General features: G+C 40.7%; 1 protein-coding gene across 1 annotated transcript in view; it reads left to right on the forward strand.

Annotated features, from left to right (window-relative positions):
- The window catches only part of FBXW4 (F-box and WD repeat domain containing 4), a 72723-nt gene that overhangs the window by 5277 nt on the left and 45122 nt on the right, over positions 1-22324 (forward strand). The window contains exons 2-5 of the mRNA XM_081912341.1: positions 9000-9095; positions 10238-10423; positions 11571-11703; positions 14541-14635. Of these exons, the coding sequence (XP_081768467.1) occupies positions 9000-9095; positions 10238-10423; positions 11571-11703; positions 14541-14635 (510 nt within the window). The remainder of the gene's footprint in view (positions 1-8999; positions 9096-10237; positions 10424-11570; positions 11704-14540; positions 14636-22324) is intronic.

Below are 22324 nucleotides of genomic sequence, written 5' to 3' on the forward strand. Positions count from 1 at the left end.
TTGCTTCAGGATGAGAACAGAAATCGTGCTCCGGCGGCGCGGCAGCAGCAGGAGGCCCCATTAGCTAAAGTGGTCTTCAGGTTAAGAACAGTTTCAGGTTAAGAACGGACCTCCAGAACGAATTAAATACTTAACCTGGGGTACCACTGTATGGCAAAAACTATATAGTGAAGGTGTCAGGTGCACCTCTGTGCTTAGGAGCTGCCACAGAGAATGCCTTCTCCCATTCTGTACCCCCACCTATGTATGAGTGTGGCAGAACTATGAAGAGGGTTCCTAAACAACAGCTGAGGGAGTTCTGTAGGAAAGGAGATGGTCTTTCAGATATTTGGGGCTCTAGTCATTTAGGTCTTTAGAAGTAATATAAGCACCTTCAGTTGGGCCCAGAAATTAACTAACATCTATAAGCTCACTAGTTTTGCCAGTGTAAATGTTGCAGTTTGCTCAACAGCCAGTTTTGTTTGTTGGTTTTACAGATGCTTTACCTATGTGTGCTAATGTTTTGCTATTTTATATTTTACTTGTTTTTTACTGTTAGCTAGCCACCATGAGCCCTGTCTGGTGGAATGACAGCATGCAAACAAACAAACAAATAAGCAGTGTACTGGTCTTGGAGGTTATCGTCTCACTTAGCCAAGGGTTTGATGGTGTTGTGGTCAGGTTTCTCTACTTTGACATTTTTTTGTCAGAGTTTTAAAATGGAAATTACACTTTGCGTATTACATTATAAGTTTTATTTTGTTTCCAAAAGCCTAGGAGAGGGAGACATTGGCAGAGTATCCTTGCTGGCTATTCCTGCACAAGGATGAAAATTATCTCAGAACACCTTGGTACAGTCATCAAGAGTTGGATGCCTCAGGTTTCCAGCCTTGTGCATGACTACGAATGCTTTCCTGTTGTACTGGAGGTGCCCATCTAATAATTGTAGAATGCCATTTGCCCTCTATGTGAGCATACATTGTGGCTTCTGCTCTCTCTCTTTATCCTTTGAATTCCTAGGAGACCAGCATGGAATGAGCTTCTGTACTGTGCACAGCTGTGTATTGCAGGTGGGGTAGATTGATTAAGGTATTTGTCTCTAACTTGATCTATGGTGGATTGTGCAGTGTTCTAACAAACCGGGTAAAAAAACATCTCTAAATGTCCACATGAGTATTTGAACTTACTATTAAGTATGGAATTTGCAGTACTTGATTCAGAGCACATGGGAGCTAGGAAGCCAAGGTTCACAACTGTATTTATTGTCGTCTTCAGAAGTTTGCAAAAGGTTTTGTTTAACAGTTTCTGTGTGATGATAAAAACTGAGTTTAGCATTTCTTTAAAGGCGGTGGCAGGGAGAAAGAGGTTGTGATCAATCACCTGCAGGAGCAGGAAAGGGCCATTTGATTTTAATATAGTTTGCCCAAATGTACATTGCAGCAGGAAGAGAGGTCTTGTATTACAGTATGTGCACGTGGTGACTGAGTGCATAATTTGAAAGAATTGTATGCTGCCCTTCAGTAACCAAAAGTCTGTAAGAAAGTTCCCTTCAGATCTTGTAAAGCAACATCTCTAAAGTGCTTCCTGGTGTTGTCAGAAATGATGAGCCCCCTTCCCTGAACGCCAGAGCATTCTTTGCCATTGCGGTTTTATGACCAGCAATGTGGTAGTTAACTTGGACTCTGTTTTATTCATCGTACACCTTCTTGTCATCTTACTCTTGGCCTTAGCTCTGCCTTTTAAACTTGCCTATTCGGAAATAAAAATATACCTGGGGTGAGCTGTAGCTGAGTGGTGGAACATAGTGTTTTGTTTTTTAAGCAAACACCCTGCACCTGAGCATCCTTGTTTGGAAATAAATTGTCTCATTTTGATAGGACTTGCTTCCAGACTGAAAGAGCTATGACATACAGTTTCCAGGCTACATATAGCTCAAATGCATTTTAGTGTCATCCATGGATTTTTACAAGAATTTTGATCATACCAAGGTTATATAACATCAATAAAATAAGATTTATTAAAGATTAAATTAAAATAATTATTGTGAAGATATGTTTCAAATGTGATGGTGTTATGAGATGTTTGGCTTCGAAATAAGGAGACAAATAAAAATAATTTGACTCCTTACCATACTTTACAAACCGTTTTAGGCCTATGTCAGATTACCCAAGGGGCTAATAGATTGCTGGTATATACTATTGCATTATATCTATAACAGTGGAAAGCGAAATGCCGGTGGACAACAAAAGACGTTTAAAGACTCTCTCAAGGCAAATCTTTAAAAATGCAGTATAAGCCCAGATAATTGGGAACATTGGCCTGCAAGCGCTCCAGTTGAAGAATAGCCTCTACCAAATGTGTCATGGTCTTTGAAGAAGCTTGAACTCAGGACAAAAAGAAGAAACATGCTAAGAGGAAGGCACGTTTGGCCAATCCTCACCATGATCAACTTCCACCTGGAAACCTATGTCCCTAGTTTTGAAGGACATGTGGATCCAGAATTGGCCTCCACAGTCGCTTATGGACACACTGTTAAGACCATATCCATGGAAGACAATCTTACTTGGCTATGAGTAATCGCCAAAGAAAGGAGAAAGAAGATGTAGTTAGAATAGCTTTTTGATGTGGTATCTGTCTAAGGTGACTCTTGGTGCTGAATAAATCGACTAGTGTTGTAAGCGGGTGACTAAAGTAAGAGATAAATATGTAGGGTCAATAAGGTGATAATATCTTCATTTCTTACACATTGCTTCAGATTCTAACGCAAGAAATCTATAGCTTAAAAGGGGAACATTAACATTAAATCTTGTGTCTGTGTACTATGTACTGTACTCTGCATTGCTTTCCCCTCCTATGTTTTTACCAGTTTAGGACATCTGGCTGCTTAAACATGGATTCTAGGAAAATAAAGAAAAAGAAATATTTCTGAGCTAGATTGATAGCTCTTCAGAGTGACAGAGTGGATAAATGGTAGATAAGAAAGCTCCTGTCTCTTCATAATGTGGACAGCATAATGCCTGAGGGCATAGAGGGCCAGCGCTCCTATTTGGTTCAAGTACAATCCTGTCTCTGTAAGCATCCCAAAATGGTTTAGGTTTAGGCTTATTTGTTGTGTTAGCACCATAGGAGGAAAGAGGCAGGGTATGGTAATAACTTCCAAGTCAGCTTTTGCTGGTGGGCATGTGCAGACAATCCTTTAAATCTGGAAAGCTGGCGCATTCCCTAGTGGAAGTAGATCCAATAAAAGACTTGTAGAGCTGGCTTGGATGTCACAGTAAATCATGGTTTGTTATGATAGGAACAAACTGTAGTGATTTTGGAGCTCACACACAATTCCCTTCTCTTATTCTTTGCAATGACTGTAAAAAGAGGATTGGAAGCCGCAGTTTTTTTTCTAAACTGTGGTTGTTTCATCTGAAACCAAGAAACAGTAGTTAATCTAATTATGGCTTGTTTCAGCAAACAACACTTAAGATTACCCACTGTTTAGAGTTTGGATGTAACACTTAACTGTGGTTAATCAAAATAGAAGTGAAAGTTTCTTACCTCATTTTTGCAGTCGTGTTTGGGGAGGAACGTGAAAGCGTTTTCTGGCTTGTTCTTAGCACGAGAAACTATGGTTTATTGCAGCGTCCACAAAATGGCCTCACACTGGTGCTTATACTGACTTTTGGCTCTGAGAAGAGCCAAAAAAATTATTATTTGAAATAATCAAATATCAGTGCAGTTAAAAAACCACAATAAAAGAGTTGAAGAAAATACAGCAGAGCAAAAATGTCTCAACCTCTTGTCTAAAGGACAGGAGAGAAGGAGCCTGTCTAATTTGCTTTGGGAGAGAGTTCTACATTTGGGGAGCTGCCACTGTAAAGGTTCTAAGTACTGTAAGCAAATTACACTAGTGCTTCGCCAACTACAGTTGCTCCTGATCCATTTCCAGGCACAATTTGAAGGCTCGGGATCAGGATACCTAAAGGGTATCCTGTCTCCATATGTGCCTACTTGGGACCTAAGATCTTCATATGTGCCTACTTGGGACCTGTCTCCATATGTGCCTACTTGGGACCTAAGATCTTCATTGGAGGCACTTAATGAGCTTTGTTGCTGGGTAAGCTGTGGCAGGTTACAAGGGAAAAGGTATTTTCTGTGTCGATACAGAATTGCTCTTCCCATATGTTTACCTGGTGCCTACCACAGTTATTTTGGCACTTTTTTTCATTTTCTCATGCCTTTTGATTTATTTTAACTTCAAATCTGATTTTTGTATTTATTTGTGGTTTTATGCTGTTTTTAAACCCCATACCCAGACTGTCTTGCTATTGCCCGATCTTCTGAGTTTCCCTGACAATTTGCTGTGGGGTCTGATGCAAATTTCCAAGCAAATAAATAAAACAATTAGAACTCAATCTGAATCCATGGGCATTTAGATTTCAGACATGAAGTGGAAGTTAATACCCGTCCAAGACATTTTTGCAAAACATCAGCATTTTTAAGTGGGAATTCTTCCTCATACTTTCAGTGGACATATTTTTTTGCCATTTTGGACCAGAGTAGGAGGTAAAGCACAGAGACTGCAAACCGACCCTCTAGTCTCTTTTCCTGATTGTTAAAAACGAGATTCTTAGGTGATGGCAATCTCTGTGTGTTTTTGTTTAAAGTGGGTCACATGCCCAGGAATGCAGTCAAATTATAATGGTGACAAAGTGCCGGAAAAGGGAGGGAGATTGGGGAGGGGGGGAGAGAGAGAGCCCCAGGCGATGGAAAGAGAGCTGGGAATACTAGAGTCTGGCTAGGCCTCAGGGCCAGGTTAGAGATTCTCCCATGCATTAACAGCTATAAGAGATGTTTGTTTAAAGGGATATTTTTCTCTCCTTAGGGGTGCTTTGTCATTTTTTAAACAATACAGGTCATCAAGAACAGAGAGGGATGGTCAAGAAGAATAGCTGCACTCCTTGGTGCACTTGCTCTTGTTTCTTCAGCTATGTATCTTATCAAACTTCATGTTTAATAGTTTCAAACATTACATTGATAGATAAATTCTACATGTGTTATTTTTTTAAGTAATTGTTAACTCAGTTAGGGAAAGGTAAAGGGACCCCTGACCATTAGGTCCAGTCGTGACCGACTCTGGGGTTGCGGCGCTCATCTTGCTTTATTGGCCGAGGGAGCTGGCGTACAGATTCTGGGTCATGTGGCCAGCATGACTAAGCCGCTTCTGGCGAACCAAAGCAGCGCACAGAAACACCGTCTACCTTCCCGCCAGAGCGGTACCTATTTATCTACTTGCACTTTGATGTGCTTTCGAACTGCTAGGTTGGCAGGAGCAGGGACCAAGCAACGGGAGCTCACCCCATCATGGCGATTCGAACTGCCGACCTTCTGATTGGCAAGTCCTAAGCTCTGTGGTTTAACCCACAGTGCCACCCGTGTCCTATTTGTTAACAAAGTATCAATAAGTAAATAAATAAAGCCACAATCCTAAACATACATCCTTGGGAGCAGGGATGCCCACATTGAATAAAATGTATTGGAGGGGGCAGGTAAACCCCACCCAACATAATCACATGACACAGCACACACAAACCATTTGAATAGCAGTGTCCATAAACTTTGCGGGGAGTGGCCCCCTCAAATATTTTATGGGGGGGGGGCAAAGGGACCTCAGCCCCTAGGAGTTGGCTCCTATGCTTGGGAGTAAATCTAATTGAACAAAGTGGGACTTACTACTTAGTAGACTTTTATAGGATTCCCCAGCGAAGCCTCTCTTTGTGATAAAATAAATTAAAGTCAATGTGAAGGTGATAATTGCTTAAAATACATAGGAATACGTGGCAGGTTCGAACTGATACAAGGTGAACTTCCCATGCTCGTAAAAAGTGATGGAAAAACTTCACGGGCCAACAGGATCTAAACTTAATTGTCTTTATTAAAACAATATTGTTATGTCAGTATTAAAAATACTTTTATTGCCAGGGCAACTATTCTGGTTTGAGTTGCAGGGAACTTCAGTAGCCAGTGATTAATATCCCTCTAGTATCACTTGTTCTAGCACAGCTTATTAGGATAGGAAAAGAAACTGTTTAAAAGCAGCACCTTACTTCACCCATTGTTTTAAATCTCTTCTGTGCCTCATGTTTTTTTAGTTCTATCCACTGATGCATGAAAAGAGCTTTCTTCTTTGTTAGCCCCCACCGCTAATGGGGAACTAGACATCTTCTATTCAGTCTCATGTTTGATGGATGGAATTGCTAGCAAATCTCCAATTGCAGACTTCTTTTTTTGTTGTTTGGGGGCAGAACATGGTTCATGTTTCTACTGCTATCCTTAAGGGTTAGCTTACTGCTGTGATTTTCTTAGAGACAGTGCTTGCTATAGTCTTGCATTTCCAGTGTTAAGGGGAAATGCCATGGGAAGGCAGTTGGTATCTGCTTGTCCTTTTGGAGGTTACCGTCCAGCACAGAGTTAGCTGCAATTAAGCTCCACAGATTTGGAGGGACTTACAGTGCAATTATATGCATGTCTGCTCAGAAGGAAACCCCATTCAGTGGGTTTACTCTCAGGTAATTGGGCATAGGAATGCACCTTTATGTACCCGTAGCTGTGTGCTGGGTAGTGGTCCATATAAGCAAGCAAGAGTGGTTTCCTGTTGAGAGCAGAAGAGTAGAGTGCTCTCAGCCATTGCTGTTTGCTACCGGGTCTGTCTATAAGTTAACCCACATCTATATCAGAATTGGCCTCATTTAGTACCTAATTTTACTAGTCCAGAACGAAGACTTTATGGAATTTAAGGTAACCTCTAGTATTGTGGTCTTTCCCCTTTAAAGGTCAACTTCATGATGGTGAAACAGAAGGGGTTTGGCTGAGTTACATGGGATGGGGAAATTTACAACAGTACTAAAGGGTGTTGTAATAATGCCTTAAAGCTCCAGCTGCCTACATATGGACAGTGCTGCTGCAGGCAACAATGGAGTTTTATACTTATACTGTACCTTCAAAATGTACATTAGTGCTTTTATGGTATAGCAGGAGTGGGGAAACCTCCAGTCCACAGGCCTTATTCGGCCTGCCAGTCCCTGGAGACTGACCTATCAGGACTTTTAGGGGAAACCATGCCCACCTTTCTTGCAGCTGACATTTGAAACTTCAAGCTGCAGCTAAAATGAAGAAAAATCAAAAGCCCGTTATAAACGTGCCCCTGATTCTTTCCTTCAATCAAAAGGAAGATTTAGTACTGGGTAAAGAGTAACATAAGGGAAAAAGAAGTATCTGCCACAGAGATCTTACAATACAAATCTCAACACTGGTCACAACAGAGGGAGGTAAGAAAGGGCAAGGAAAGGGTAATGGATGGAACGTGAACAAATGCCGTTACACCTGCTTAGGCTACCCCACTGAAGTGGTCACTAGCTAACTAGCCTGAACTCACCTTTCTAGCTCCATGAGAACAGAAATCCTTTCCAAGTTTGTGTTAATAATAAACAGCCACAATAGCTCTTGTGCTGTTACCTGCCGTGCATTTGAACGGTTGGTGCCCGTGAGCCTGGTGCTGGAATGCACAAAGCCAGGACAAAAGCATTCCTGCAGTTTTGTTCCTCCCACTGTTGCACATGCCTGCTTAAAGTAGCTTTCTTTCATGCCGAGCTCTTAGAGGATTCTCTTTATTTGCTTTATCAGTTCACCGGCTGCTAAATTTAGACTCTAGCTCTTGGTAGTGTTAAAATAAAACCTCCTTGGCCTCCCTGAGTGATCATGTTTGTGTCTAATTTCAGAGATGAAATGGGTTGGTAGTACCACATTGATGGCTTTGCACCTGGACTAGTTGGTAACTTCCACCTTGCACGTTTCTTTTGGGCTTGTGTGTGAAGATTCATTGCAAGTCACATACTTTGAAATGGAAAAAAAACTATTTGCTATGGCTCCGGAATGTGGGGAGAAAAATCCTGGCTTGGTTTTCTTTTTGGAATGAGCTTTTCAAAATTTGGAAGTGTAGGGTATGTGCCAGCACTGCAAGTGGAAGTGTAACTGAACTACTGGCACACTAAATATAGTGCTGTAATAAAGGATTTTTTAAAAATGGGAATCGATATCTTGATTTGTTTCGTGTTTCAGCACAACGTTTGGTACATTACCTCATGTGAAATAATTAAAATGGAAAATACATTGCAGTCCTGTGTAAGTTTGTGCCATAGCAAGTTCCATTACATTAATGAAGTTTACTGTCAAGTAAACGTGCATAGAGTTACAGCCTTAATTGCTAAAAGGAAGTTGACAATGACTTTATTTGAAAGGTAAATCTCTTGAGGAATTGGATGTATGGATAATACCATTATATAGATTAGTCACTAGGTGGCACTTAACATGATTGTATCTCAGCAATGTTCAGTCTTTCCTTTTGTTGTTCTGCTCTTGCTTAAGGGAGAAAATAAAGCTTTTGTCAACCTTCCTGAGTAGCATGTCCTCTAAGCCTTCTCTGACAGAGCATAATTTTTTGGAAGGTTGGTCTGGGTTGCTGTTTTAATTCATATGTTCATTTAGCAATTTTAGTAAAATTTTGCCCTTCTGTAATTTCAAATCTGTAATTGTCTACATGAGGAAAGACATATATTTTTTCATTCCTGGATGTTTTTCTTTTGCTGGGACAATTATTATGCAGTTGTCTTCTTGAGATCTGTAGCAAAACTAGTCTGTGGCTGTATAGTTATGATTTGGATCTATCATGATCTGGTTTATAATTCCTAACATACTCAAAATATAAACTAGCAGGTCATAATTTTGATGATTTAAGGAGGCACAAAAACATGATGGAAAAAAGAGTGTTGAGAACTGAAAATTGCTCAGGTTGATGTACCGGTAGTTCTACTTCTGGTAGCTTTCAGCAATACTACAGTGGCATTGGTGGCAAATGTTATCTCCCTTCTTCCTTCAAGCACTGGGATAGTGATGGAGTCAACTTTCTGTTATGTCAGTAAGCTGATGGAGTCCTACCCAGCCCTGACTTTTCTCTAATTACTCTTTCTCTGCAGAGTGGCTGGTGTTCCAGTGAAGGAAAGGGTCAAGGTTTCTCAGAACTGGAGGCGTGGACGCTGCCGGAAAATCCCACTCCTCAAATGGAAGCGCAAGCAAGTGGTTCCTTCTCTTTTCTCCTGCCCCATGATTTTCAGCTAGAATTCTCTCTGTCTTTAGGAGTTCATCCCATTTTTTATCTCTGTTCAGCTCTTGCATCTCTTTGGTTACACAGTGTTTGAGCCTCTTTAACTTTTGGCATTCTGAGATTGGGTAGCTGTTGATGCTGCTTTCTCTGCAACCTGCTTTCATTTGCCAGTACTATAATACCAAAGCTCCCTGAATGCTCTGTGTGTCGAGTCATATTCTCAAATTATCATTGAAAGCTCAGTGTCCAAGCTGCTTGGACACTGGAAGAATATCTACAAGCAGAAAGCGGTGAATCAGCTAACTTTAAACAGGAGTGTTTAAAGTTGCTGCTGATAAATTGCTTCTCTTTCCTCTCAGTTCCTCTATTGAGACTGAGTGTTCTCCCCTTCCTCACTATATGCTACTTAAATTAGAGTGGGGGGTGGAATTAAGTAGCATATGGGGTGGGCAGGGAAGAAAATATCCAGTCTCTGATTTTTTAAAATGCTAAACATCACCAAAGTTTCCAGCTCTCCAAAGAACTGCCTGCTTTTACATGGATCACTTATTAACATAATATTTTTCAATAATAATTATTTGAGGCTTGTTTGATTCCAAGTCTTTGGATTACAATGATAATAATAATATTATTAATGTTGTGAGCCACCCTGTGATCTTTGGGCGAAGGGCGGTATAAAACGCAAACCAACAAACAATATATTTTTTGTCCTGCTTTTAGGGAAAACCCCTTTCCAAAGACAGTTAACAAATATAATCATAAAAAGGTAACACCATAAATCACATAAAAGCAAAAGTAAAAGCTTTTGCCTCACACCAGCAGTAAAATAGCACCATCAGTTTAAGATGGAGGGGTAGTACTTGGGTGTGTGTGTCACATTTTCTTCTGTATATTTTCTTACAGCTTTGCCAAACAGGAGCATAGATACCTCCCCACAGCAAGGTTATATATTCTATGGGCTTTGGTGGTTGGGTTAGAGTTAGTACAAATATATCATGGGATTCTTTAAAAGCATTTGGAAAGGCCTGAAGTTCCATAATAATTAAGAGTTTAGGATGTTTGTCAACTCTCAGCATAGTTTCTAATATTTTAATATATTTCCCCCTCCAGTTTAATGCCCTGGATGCAGCTAGATGATGACTACCTCTACCTATCCCAGGCAGAAGACATTCAAGTTTATTGGCTCCATCCCAATGGTACCAGCTTGCAACACTGTTCCCAAGCAGTCTTCTCTGGCCACCAGGAGGACGTGTGCCGCTTTGTGCTTGCTAATGGCCATATTGTCAGTGGAGGAGGGTAAGCTCTTTGTTATAGGGAAATAAGAAGGAGGGTGATGGTAGTTGAGCGTCTAACATTGGTTTATAGGTGTCCTTGAACAAGAACTGGAAGAACTGACTTTCAGAGCTTCTGCATTGCGTGACTGACTTTTATTTAAAGGATTCCTGTTTGGGGATCACTGGGCAAATCAGTCCCCATGGCCAGGGTGGTGTACATGCTGTGATTCTACAGAAGTGTGAAATGTTGTATGGGGCAACAAAATTCAGTTTACTGAGAATTTAAGCTTTCTTTTATTTTACTCTTAAAGGGCAGGCTTCTGGCCCTTACAGCTGCAAGGATATGATCAAAAACTGAGGGTGGACTGAAACAGATTTCCAGTGGTTGCAGTTGGAGCTTCTGTACCCTGAATAGCCTTGGCTATCAAAAAATGTGGAATAATTTATGCAAAATAAGAGATTATGCATTTTTGCTAAGTTTGCATAATTTATGCATGTGGCTAAATTCAGCTTCTTGATCACAGATTGTATTTCTTTTTTAGTATGGCATATACAAACAGCCCTCCCCAGGCCTGTCCTATTGCAAGACTGTGACTAAGACTGTTAAACCATGTGTGTGCTTTGTTCATTTGCCACGTGGGGGTCATGGATTTGCCAAAGAAACCTTTTAGGACATGTGAGCAAGTCCTTTGTTGTCTGCACAGCCTTCAGTGGCAAATTAAGTATAGAATGTATATGCTGCATTAGATAAATACTTCCTGAATATCTCTGTATACTAGTTTTTGAAAGAAATGAAATGAAGGGGCAACTTTGCATCAGTTTCTATCATTGTTGTACCTAGGGGTTTTCAAGACCTATTGGTCTCAGAGGTGAGATCTCTCCTGTCTGCACGTGCTGGGTTGAATGTATGTGTAGATAATGTGTTGTATTTAGGAAATTAAACTAGTACTGTCTTGGTATATCTCCAGCTAGAGCATGAAGAGCACTTCTACGTCATGCTCTCTCAAATCCGTCTTTTACATTTTCATTGGCAGGGATAATCTGAAGCGGAATTCAGTAAATTGACCCTCAGTAAAGGAGAGTAGTTTTGGAAGAAACTCTCATGCCATTTGCCTTGTGGCATTTGTTCCAAGGAGATGCACCTTCTTCACTGTGGTTTTGTTTTTCAGAGATGGCAATATTGTCCTTCATAAGCTGAATGGCTCCTTCAGCTTCAAGTTCTTGGGGCATGAACAGGAAGTGAACTGTGTGGATTGTCAAGGAGCTATCGTTGTGAGTGGTTCACGGGACAGAACAGCAAAGGTGAGTGTGTATGTCTTGCTTTATACTTATAGTGTGTGTAAGAAAAGAAAATTGGAAGATGGAATGGGGGAATGCTGTTCTCATTCCTCTCTTTGGGATTAACAGTTAAACAAACTTTTCAGCTTCATTGCTGCCCATTTTCTGTATTTTCTTACATCTATACAAGTTTATCTCAAATTTTTCAGACGTATCTCAGAGCCACCTGCCCAAAGTGGAGTAACTAACTACATTTCTCTTGTGACACAGACATTATATAGGCCAGCTCAGATTTATGACAGTCAAAAATCAGACAGAGTCCTGGTTCCATTGCCCTTTAAGGCTTCTGTCTGTTAGCTCTTTTGCTGAATTGAGTGGGGGTCAGGATCCCTTGGAGGACAGAATATTTATACAGCCACTTCTTTCTTCCTTTATAAGATTCTAGGGCTGAAAGGGCATACATGCTTAGTTTAGAGCATGTGCTGGGAACCTGTGGCCCTTCAGATAATGAAAGACTACAATTCCCATAATCCTTGAAGGTGGATTCCAACAACATTTAGAGGGCCCTTGTTGAGAGCCAAAGTTTTCACTGTCTGAGTCATATTTTTATTTTCCTAGAGAAAAATGGGGAGATGAAAGGTTCTGTGTTTGTGTGTGTTTTAGCTAGAAATTTAGTTGTGCTAACAGTGATGTGGAGCAACAGCTTATTTTTTCATGAGCTTTTATTTATTGAGGTTTGGGGTGGCAAGCTGTCAGAGAGAACACATGTAGAGGGATTTAGTGTTTTTCTTCCCCTGACATTACCCTTACGATGGAAGAACATTCTTTGGGGTAGTGACCAGGATTAGTCCAACTTCAGTGAACAGTCCTAGCTTTTCTGATTCTACGCTCCCTACTCTTAGTTTAAGATCGGGATCTGGGTTATCTCTAGAGCTGCTTTCAATGAGCAGAGCCTTTTGCATGCAACAATTCCCACCCAAGCAGCCAGCAGACTGTGTCTTAACTGATAGTTTCCTTATGGGGCACTGACCAAATGGTTCTGGCACTGGCCAAATGGTTCTGACAATTTGGAGACTCAGAAGAAATCCACTAAGAGGATAGGCTGAACAGCAGCAGAAGAATGTGAAGTGTTTCAAAAGTGTCAACCAGTGGCAAAAATGCTCTATTTGCTGTTTACGTTATTTGTATTATGACTCATTGTTTATTGTGAGCTGTTTGCTTCCTTGGAGGTTTTTAAGCAGAGGTTGAATGGCCATTTGTGATATATGCTTTAGTTGAGATTCCTGCATTGCAGGGGGTTGGATTAGATGGCCCTCGGGATCCCTTCCAACTCTATGATTCTTCTATGATTCTGTGAATCTATACTTCCTACCTATGAGAACAATAAAATGCTGGAACTTCTATAGCTGGCATCTTCAACCTTTTCAGACCCAGGACCTACTTTTAACCCAAACATGCATTTGGGAACACATTTCTTAATATTTTACTGTATGTTCAACAGTGCTCCTGTTGTGGCCCATCAGGCTGAGATCTGAATGGAAAAGTAGCTCAGTTTCTGAATTTTAATCACACTGAATTAAACTATGCACTATGTGGGATTCTTTGATGCCCTGCCACTGGAAACTTGGAAGGCATCTTGTGACCTTGAGGGCAAAATCCTCAAAGTCAAAGGGAATTCTGCTTTAATTGTGCTCATTGTCTTTTTTTAAAAACCCCAGAAATGGAATCTGGCTCACCTAACACTCTTCCAGTCTGATCCTTATGAGCAGGGAATTTGCTTTTATTTTTACCAAGTGACATTTTCCTTGTGTTGACTCCTAGCTAGAAGGGAATCCCTAGTAGGTCTCTAATGGGAACTGTAAGTGCATTGGAGGGATAGTGAGTGTTGATTAGGGCTGAGCTTTGAGTAGCTGCTAATGCACATTCCTCATTGATAGGCACCAGATAGCATGCTCCCAGCAATATTTTTAACCTGTATGAGATAGGGGTGCATTAAAAGAGCTCAACTTTTCTGCTGCTTTTGCTGACACTAGGTGCCAAATTCCCCTCTGACACCGAATAGCCTGCAATCCTGAGCATTATCAACAAACAAACAAATGCAACACTCCCAGCTTTGAATTCCCTTAAGACATTGGGGGATAGTTGGAGAGGGAATCAGAAACTAAAATCTCAGGATCCAGAAAATGGGAGATGAATTTGTTGGGGGTAGAGGAAAGAAATGATGGTATTCAAAAGGATGTCAGGAACACAAGCTTAAGCTTTATTCAGTATGTCAGTAACAGATTTCTGAAAGCTCATAAACAAGTCACTTTACCCTGGTAATAAACAACATGTATTGTGGGAGAACAAGTATTATCAAAGTGTGAATGTGCATTAAGGGATTTGAGCATGTTTTAACAATTAGTACAGAAGGGGGCACTGCACAGGAAATTAGACTGCCCCATTCCCCATGTGTTTCTATTGTTTTGCAAAAAACTTGGAGAGAAGGCTTTAAGGATTTGCCCAGACAAGGAACCATAAGAATAAAGATGAGATAAAATCTAAATTTGTTCTGACATGCAGACCTTCAACATAATTTGAGCAGATGCATTTCAGATGATTGTTCTCTGCTTTTAGCACCGGAACTGGGACTGATTTAGACAGAAGCTGCTACTAATCTCTTCTATCATTTCTTTGCTTAGAAAGCATGCAGTCAAAATATCGCAGGGGTAAAGAAGTTGATTTAAGTTTACTCTGCTAATTTCAAATTGTGCTCCCAAGATTTCTTTGCGAGGGATCGTTTCCAAACACAGCTGCTGTTAACACTTTTATCTTGCACTTTTTTGTTGTGTGGTGTTCATTTGCGCTTTCTCTCTCTCTAGGTTTGGTCCTTATCACCAGGCAGAGCTGGGCAGTGTTTGCACACCATACAGACTGAAGACCGGGTCTGGTCCATTGCCATTAGTCCATTATTAAGGTAACAAGAATAAAAATTGCATTTGAATGTTTGCACACCTCATGTTAAATCTGGTTTTTCTTTAGGTCTAAAGTTCCCTATTATACCAAGTATTCAGGAGGTCTAGAACTCAGCATTTAAGTATCATCAGTTCTGTGACTCAAAACTCTTTTTTGTGTAGAAACAGTAAATTAGGTAGATAAGACTACTCTATATTTTTTGTGCAATTCAGAGCATTTCCTTCTATTTTTCTTGCCTTTTGGGTTCTAGAAAAAAGAAGTTTGAACTTGCAGAATACTCTGGTCTGTATGGGTGAAGTCAAGGGGTGCACTGACTTAGATATTGTACCAAATACTTTCTGCATAAGGATCTTTAGTTTTCTCTTTTTTTCTCTTCACCCAAAGCTTACACTTGCACAATACCCTTGCAAGTGCCACTTTGGCAAGAGCAATATTATATCCTCTATGCCTATGAAAGCATAAAAAGTAAGTTGTACTTTTTTTGTGGGAAGGGACGAGGGTTAGCTTTTCGGCTGTTGGCTGATTTTTAATCTTTTCCTTGCCTTTCTGCATTATGCAGTGGGGATCTGTATACACTCAAAGCAACTTAATTGCAACTGATGGAATGTGATTGAGCATGGGAGTAGTTCTGTCACTCACCACTGTGTCACAAGCTGTATCCAATTGTTGCCACTTGTACAACCACATTCCATATCGCAATTACAATCTGCAAAGTACTGTACAGTATTGCTTTTTCTTAAGTACAAAATACAGTGTTTTGCTCAGAAGATTCAAGAGAGAGAAGGCTTAGAGTGGTTACAGGCTAGCTGTAGCAAGTTGGTCATTATCTAGTAACATGGCCTTTGCCATGAAACATACTATAGATATGATCATACTATCCCACCCTCCACCCCCTGTGTGATATGTTAATACATAGAATTGCTCATGGCAAATCACCAGTCCAAGGAACTGAAGAAACAGAAAACTGCAGCAAGTTCAATCAGTTCATTCTGCATACTAATTCCAAAACTAATTAATAGAAAATCCCTGTACAGTTGGAAGATAGGTGGGATTTACAATTAGCTACAACCAATCCATGGAAGGATTGGAATGAGAAAAATCTGCTCTTCCTTTAAGTGCAGCATACTCAAGTGCTGTTGGAAGATAGAGAACCATATTTTAAATTGAGACTGTGTTTATGGCACTTGACCTCAGAGTTCCTGAGAATACTGTAAAAATAAGCAAATTTCATTTTGATACATTCTACATATGTATTTCCTATATGAAACTTATTCACTGCTTGTCCCCTGGCAACGAAAAAAGCAAAATGCAAAGCAGATTCTGTTGTGCATGCTCTATTGCCAAAGCCCATAGTTTGGTTCTATTTCTGACAGCCTCTTCTGTTGATGCTGCAGAATGAAAAAGGTATCTGTACATAAGAACTTGCAGATTCCCCGAAGCTGCTCTGTACCATTGGGGCACGAGAGAACCACTCATTTTCTGTGGGAATGTTGATAAGAGTCATTAAAACACATGGGAGTATCTTCTGGCTACTGTTCTTGTCACAGCTGGGCATCTGTGAACAAAATCTGATGTGTTGGGGAAAGATACACAGAGGAAATTAAACTGTTCCAATGAGTTATTTTGTAATCATATTGCTACTCTGCTAATGTTAAGAACTGAATGTTGGCCACAAGTTACAATTGTATACAAAAGTCACAAAACTGAACTTGTGCACAAGGCTTGAGCAGTGCCTTGTATCTTCAAGATTTGGAAGGGCTTTGTACCCTGACTCAACTTTTATTTTGAGGTATTTAACCTCAAAAGCAGCTTGCAGCAAGGTAGTTATTCTTTGAGGAAGCTCATTTTCTGTTCTGAATTACAGTGAGCTTTTCTGTGGCAAACTTGTCTTACATTTGAAGCAGAGCCTAGTTTTTTCATAAGCTTTTGGAAACTTGCATTAGGCTGTTGAGAATCAAAGCATCTAATTATGCTAAGTTGAACATTGTCCTGTTGTGATGACTGGTTCTCCCTCTCTTGTGTATATCATCGTAGTCATCAATATTCAGTTTCAGTATAGTAAAAGCAGTGAAATCAAATTACAGTCACAGTAATAGATGGGTATTGAGAACTATGGATGAATGGTGGAACAACAACAACAACAACAACAACAACAACAACATAATCTCTAGTGTCAAAGGCTAGGGTAAAGAAAGGAATCCTTTATGGGGAAGGCCTTCTCCTGGGGCACCACCCCTCAAACCTCTGAGGGTGGTGGAATTACCAAGAGGGCCCCTTCTGTTAATACCCATGAGGGTTTGTGGGGAAGGAGGTGGTATTTAAGATATTTGAAACCGAAGTCATTTAGGGCTTTGAACACTAATGTGAGCACCTTGAATTAGGGCTCTTGTATGCATTCTAAGGGAACCTCAGCAGTCTGGCTGCTGCATTTTGAACCAGCTGAAGTTTCCAAGTCGTTTTCAAAAGTAGCCCCACGTAGAGCACATCACAATAATCCTGTTTGGAAGTTACCAAGGCATGGAGTACCTTGACCTTGTTGTCCTTTACTGGTTCACATCAATTGCTTGAATTTCATGTTCATTCCCTCAGTTCAGGAAGGCTGGAGCTGTTGCTTTAGTGATGAAGCTGTTCAGATTAGGAGCTGGGTGCTCATTCCTTTCCTGGCTCTCAGCCAGGCCCTGATTCAGGCAGGTGCTTCCACCTTTTCCCTCTCTTCCTAAGTAACGTCACATGCAGCTATCTGGTAACGCTGGTGTGCTCCCAAATCTCTTGTGTTGCTCACCATCTCCTCTTCTCATATGGCCCTGGGTGAAATGTGGGTGTTGCTTGACGGCTGGCTTGGAGCCCAGATGTGTGGGGACCTCCAGACTTGGAGCAGGCATGTCTATATTCAACAGCTCTTCTGGGTTACTGGGTTACTGAGATCTGCTTAGGAGACACACTCTCCTCCCACCCCAATTTCATTTTCATTTTCATTTCACACTGTATTTTACAACACTACAAATAAAGAAATACATAATTTTTATTGACTCCCTTTCCACTACATATTCTAATTTCTCCCTCTATCTTATTTTTGTCTTCATAGCTCAATAATTTTTTTCACTGCTGAATTTCTTCTGTTATTGTTAACCTCTTAATATGTTTACAATATGTCTCTAAATATGCCATACAACATTTCCAACCTTCCTCAAATAGTTTTTTTTTATCTTAATCTTATTCAGTTTGTCAGTCTTGCCATTTCTATATATTCTGTTAACTTTTTTCTGCCATTCTTCCTTCATTGGTATTGTATCTTCCCTCCTTCTCTGAGCATAAGGAGACGTGCTCTTCCTCCAAGGAGACCTCAGAGGCCAACCCCTGGCAATTAGTGAGCACATGCTTGTCTTTTTAAGCACCAAACTGTTGAGTGGAGACCATTTGGAATGCCCTTTAAATTAGTGAACATAAGAACTATCATAGTGGTGCACTGTTGCCAGCACGAACCAGTGGACATGTCTGTTTTTTTAAAATGCATGTGCATCAGATAGACCAGCACTAAGAGCCTTCAGCCTGCCTGTTCAGAGCTCATCCCCTTAAGCTTTACGCAGTATGCACTGGATGTGCTCCTGTGACTGGGAGAGCCCTTGCAGAACACTGTTTTATCCTCCTAAGTGATGACCCGCAGGGCTGGCCTCTTGTCAGAACACTGACTTCTCTCCCTGGAGTGAACACACACTCTCTGTCACAATATTTACCTAGCTTCATTTCCCCCCCACTGAGTGATAAATGGAAGCTTGCAGAGTGGCTTCTCCATCAGCAATCAGGTTTGGATCACTCCGCTTGTTTTATGAGACTGCTGATCCCACTGCACCTCTCTTCCCTCCCCACCCCTCAAGTATTAGAACCGATTAGCCACGTCATTAATTCTTCAATTTGACGGCTGATATAGCAAGGCCTGAAACACGGGCTGACCCTATATAATAGAACCTCTGCTCCTTAACATATTAATGATGGGAGAAGTTAATTAAAATTCCACAGAGCGAAGGTGTCGGCTAACCTATAAACCTGTCGCTTCCAAGAAAATGTTGCCGCTATCCTAGAAGAAAGTGAGTTTGGGGGCAAGAGTGAGTACTCTTAGTGTAGTGTGAGAGTCCCCCCACAAGCTAAACTGAATGTTTCATCTCTTTGGGAAGAGTTAACTTTCGGGTGATTCAGTATCCTTGCCTGACTTTAGGATCTTTTTCTCCTTTGATCTACATATATACATATTTAGGATGCTGAAACATTGCCTTTCTGATGGATCCGAACACTATTATTAATAATTGTTAGGAAACAGAATATTTTTGCTTTAGTCCAAAATACATTGTAGGTTTGATTCATTTGGCTTTTATCTTACAATCAACAAAACTGATAGATCATGTGCTAATATTTAGCATTCTATCACTGCTCAATTAGGATACTTAGTACTGATATGCAGCCACTTCTGTATAGGGGTTGAAAGCAGAAACATATCCTTGGAGGTGCTTTGGGTCATCCTGGCTGCACTTGTCTCAGGGTTTCCTCCCCAACATTTGTGATACAGATGACTAGGATACCAGCATGTGCTCAATATTCAGACACTGTGTATGACAAAGTTGAATGCACATTTGACTTTCCTCAAGTCCTGTGGACACACTTTCTTGTTTCCACCTGCTGTCTGCAGTCTGATCCAGTTGATGATGGGGTGCGTTCCCAAGTACTTTGAGCTAATCTGTTTGGCAGTTTTTCATTGCAACAAATTTTGCCATATTCATTGAGTAGTGCTGGATCTTCTTCTCTTGTTATGCCAGTCTCTTGTAGCACTATGATCCTAGGCTACTGCTAACTCCATAATGGCAATATGTTCATCTGCTTCCTCTGCTACTGCAGTGAGGAAACTGAAGTGATGTGTGTCATCTGAATGCAGGTTTAACTTGTTATTGATGTTAGCAAATGCACTGTTAAGAGCCCAGCTAGATTTGCAAAGCTGTGGTTCAGTTTGCAGAACTGAGTGCTTCCCCAAATGGACCATAATCTAAAGCTTACTATTAAGGTGGAACTGCAGGGCTGTTCCCTACAGATGATTGTTTAGCTATTCCCCCCTCCCCCCCCTAAATACTGCAGTAATTTTTCCAGCTAAACTTTATTCTCCTTTCCATATGATGGGAGCAATATTGTTATATATTTCTGTTTTGATCCTGTTAACCTATTTGCTTAAATCAATAGCTTTAGATTTGTTGAATGGTGGAATCTTGTAGAATATTAAAGATTGTGATAGTGATGCCACATTTTCTCATGCCCTTCAGAAAATATACTCTTTCATCATAGCAAATGACGGTGCTCACAGGTTAGAGGGAAAATATTTAAAATGAATTTCTTCTCTCTGCCGAGCTTGTCAGAGCATTGTAATGAGGAGACAACTATTCTGAGAGATTTCATTCTATTAGGAAGTTGGCAGCTAATGTCAGGTTCTCCTTTAATGTAGTTCCATAGGTTTATGTGGTACAGCTGCTGCTGTGATTTTAATTTCCGATTTCCAGGTGCAGAGGGTTTTCCTGTGAGGCTAGGGGAGAAACCCATCTCTTCTACCATTTTGCACAGTGAAGGAGAAAATGCCTGTGTTAGTTTCTCCTGTCACATTGATTACAGTTCAGGGGTCCCACATAAGACTGCAGGTTTCCATTTCCAGTCAGTGATCTTTCTCCTCCATTTTTCAAACTTCCAAGGGGAGGGATGGAGAAGGTAATTTTCCTGGGCCATGGCCACTGTTTACTTTTGCTTGGCTGTGCAGTGTGCCTTTGTTTTTCCACCTTTGATCAGTGTCCTGCCAGCAGATAATTTAGCAATTGCATCCCAGGGTGGAAGTGTGGAGTTAATGTTAAAATTAGTTTTTTTTTTAACTTCACTGCCTGATGAAGCAGGGATAGCAAGAGGGGAGGCAACGGGGGCCATAAATTCTACCGGTGGTATATCTGCTTCTTGCAAAAAAGAGAGGAAAAAACCCTCAAAAACGTAACTCTCTGATGTCTCCACAGCACTTTCATTAACATTTAAATTAAGGGTTTGTTTTTCAGCAACTAGGCCTTTCATGGCCTGACTCGTGCAAGGCTGCCTCACTAGTCAGCTACAATAGTAATCATTGCTTTATTTTTTTTCATCTTTCTCTGGGGAGGGCAGCGACCTGCCAAATGTTCAAAGAGAATCCGCAACAGACCTGCACAGGTACCCAGGCAGCAGGATGCTAGCCTTTCTCCTTCAATTAGAGAGTTAGTTGTTGTCCATGTTTCTTGTCTTTTTTCCTCTTCCCTTCAAAGGCTTGTTTGGGGCCCATTTGGTATGTGATTGCCTCAGGTGTAACCAGCACTGGACACCCTTTAAACAAGAACTCATGAGGATGAAGGGTGTATATGGAAAGTGGGAAAGAAGTTTTGAGTGCTCTTTCTCAGCACTGCTGGCAGCTTGAAAATATGTTAAAACTGGTGTGGGTGAGCTCTTGAGAGGATAAGTTTGTTGGGAGTGTATATCAGAGTGAGCTAAAGAAAACGGGGGCAGGAAATTGAGCTTTGATGTATATAAGCTGCACAGGCATTTTGGTGCTGCAATTTATTTCCAATACAGGACAGCAAATTAGGGCATGCTTAGCAAATTATGTGGAAAGTGTTTTATGTGGAAAGGCTCAAGTATATACATCAGGATTGTTCTAGAAGGAATGTTGCATGTTGCAGTAAATAGTGTCTGAAACATGCAATTCTAATCTCATATCATGTGTGGAATCATGTGTTGTCCTAGGGCAAATAACAATCTGGATTTTACACTTGTAGACTGAGAATTTATTCCTTATAGACCCAAATATCTTACTACATTAGAGATATTGCATAACTGTTTTTTCCTAAAGACTGAGAACAAAGCACTCTTCTATCAAAATACCCTAATTGAGCCCCTAAGAACCATGTCACATTATGGTAGAAGCCACAACATGCCAGAAGATGATACTGGGGAGGCAGTTATTTATTTTGTTTGTTCTTCTGCTGCCTATTCAAGCAGAAATAATCTGGAAATATACAGGAAAGGGTGCATGCTAAACTTGAAGAGATCTGACATTAGTCATGATATTAAGCACCTGCAATGCAGCCGTATTTCTCTTGGGCCTTTGTGGCCATGCGGTGCCAATTGCCTTCTAAAGCAGTTTCATTTAGTGAGCAGTGTCATGTGGCCAAACTGTTTTGGTAGCCCACGTGTTGCATCAGTTCCAGGAAACCTGATCAGAACTTCAGGCATTTACAGTAACAAGGAGGTGAAAGCTGCCAGCCAGTGTCTCTGCAGGTGCTAGCTGGATCGAGTTGCAGGGCTGCCATTAAAACTATCCTGTCTGGTGATTAATGTAGGACACAGGACATACACATTCTTATTCTGGCTCCGTGAAGACCTGTTCTGAAAGCTAAATTGGTTTCTGAATTGCAAGGTTTCACTGCCCTTTTATATTGTCAACTGTTTGTCTGCCTTGAGTGAGTCTTGTTGAACAGCTTTATCTTCCGTGCCCTGTTGCAGTTGTATAATCTTTCTGTATCACCTTCAGCAATGGCAAACTGATGTGCCATGTAAACAGCTTGTTTATATGGCATGTTTTTCATGTAGTAACTTTATCTTTGTTCTCCAGCTTTCAACAATTATGAAGGAATATGGTTACATAACA

The sequence above is a fragment of the Podarcis melisellensis genome (assembly GCF_964234715.1).
Source record: "Podarcis melisellensis genome assembly, chromosome: 5".
NCBI lineage: Eukaryota > Metazoa > Chordata > Lepidosauria > Squamata > Lacertidae > Podarcis > Podarcis melisellensis.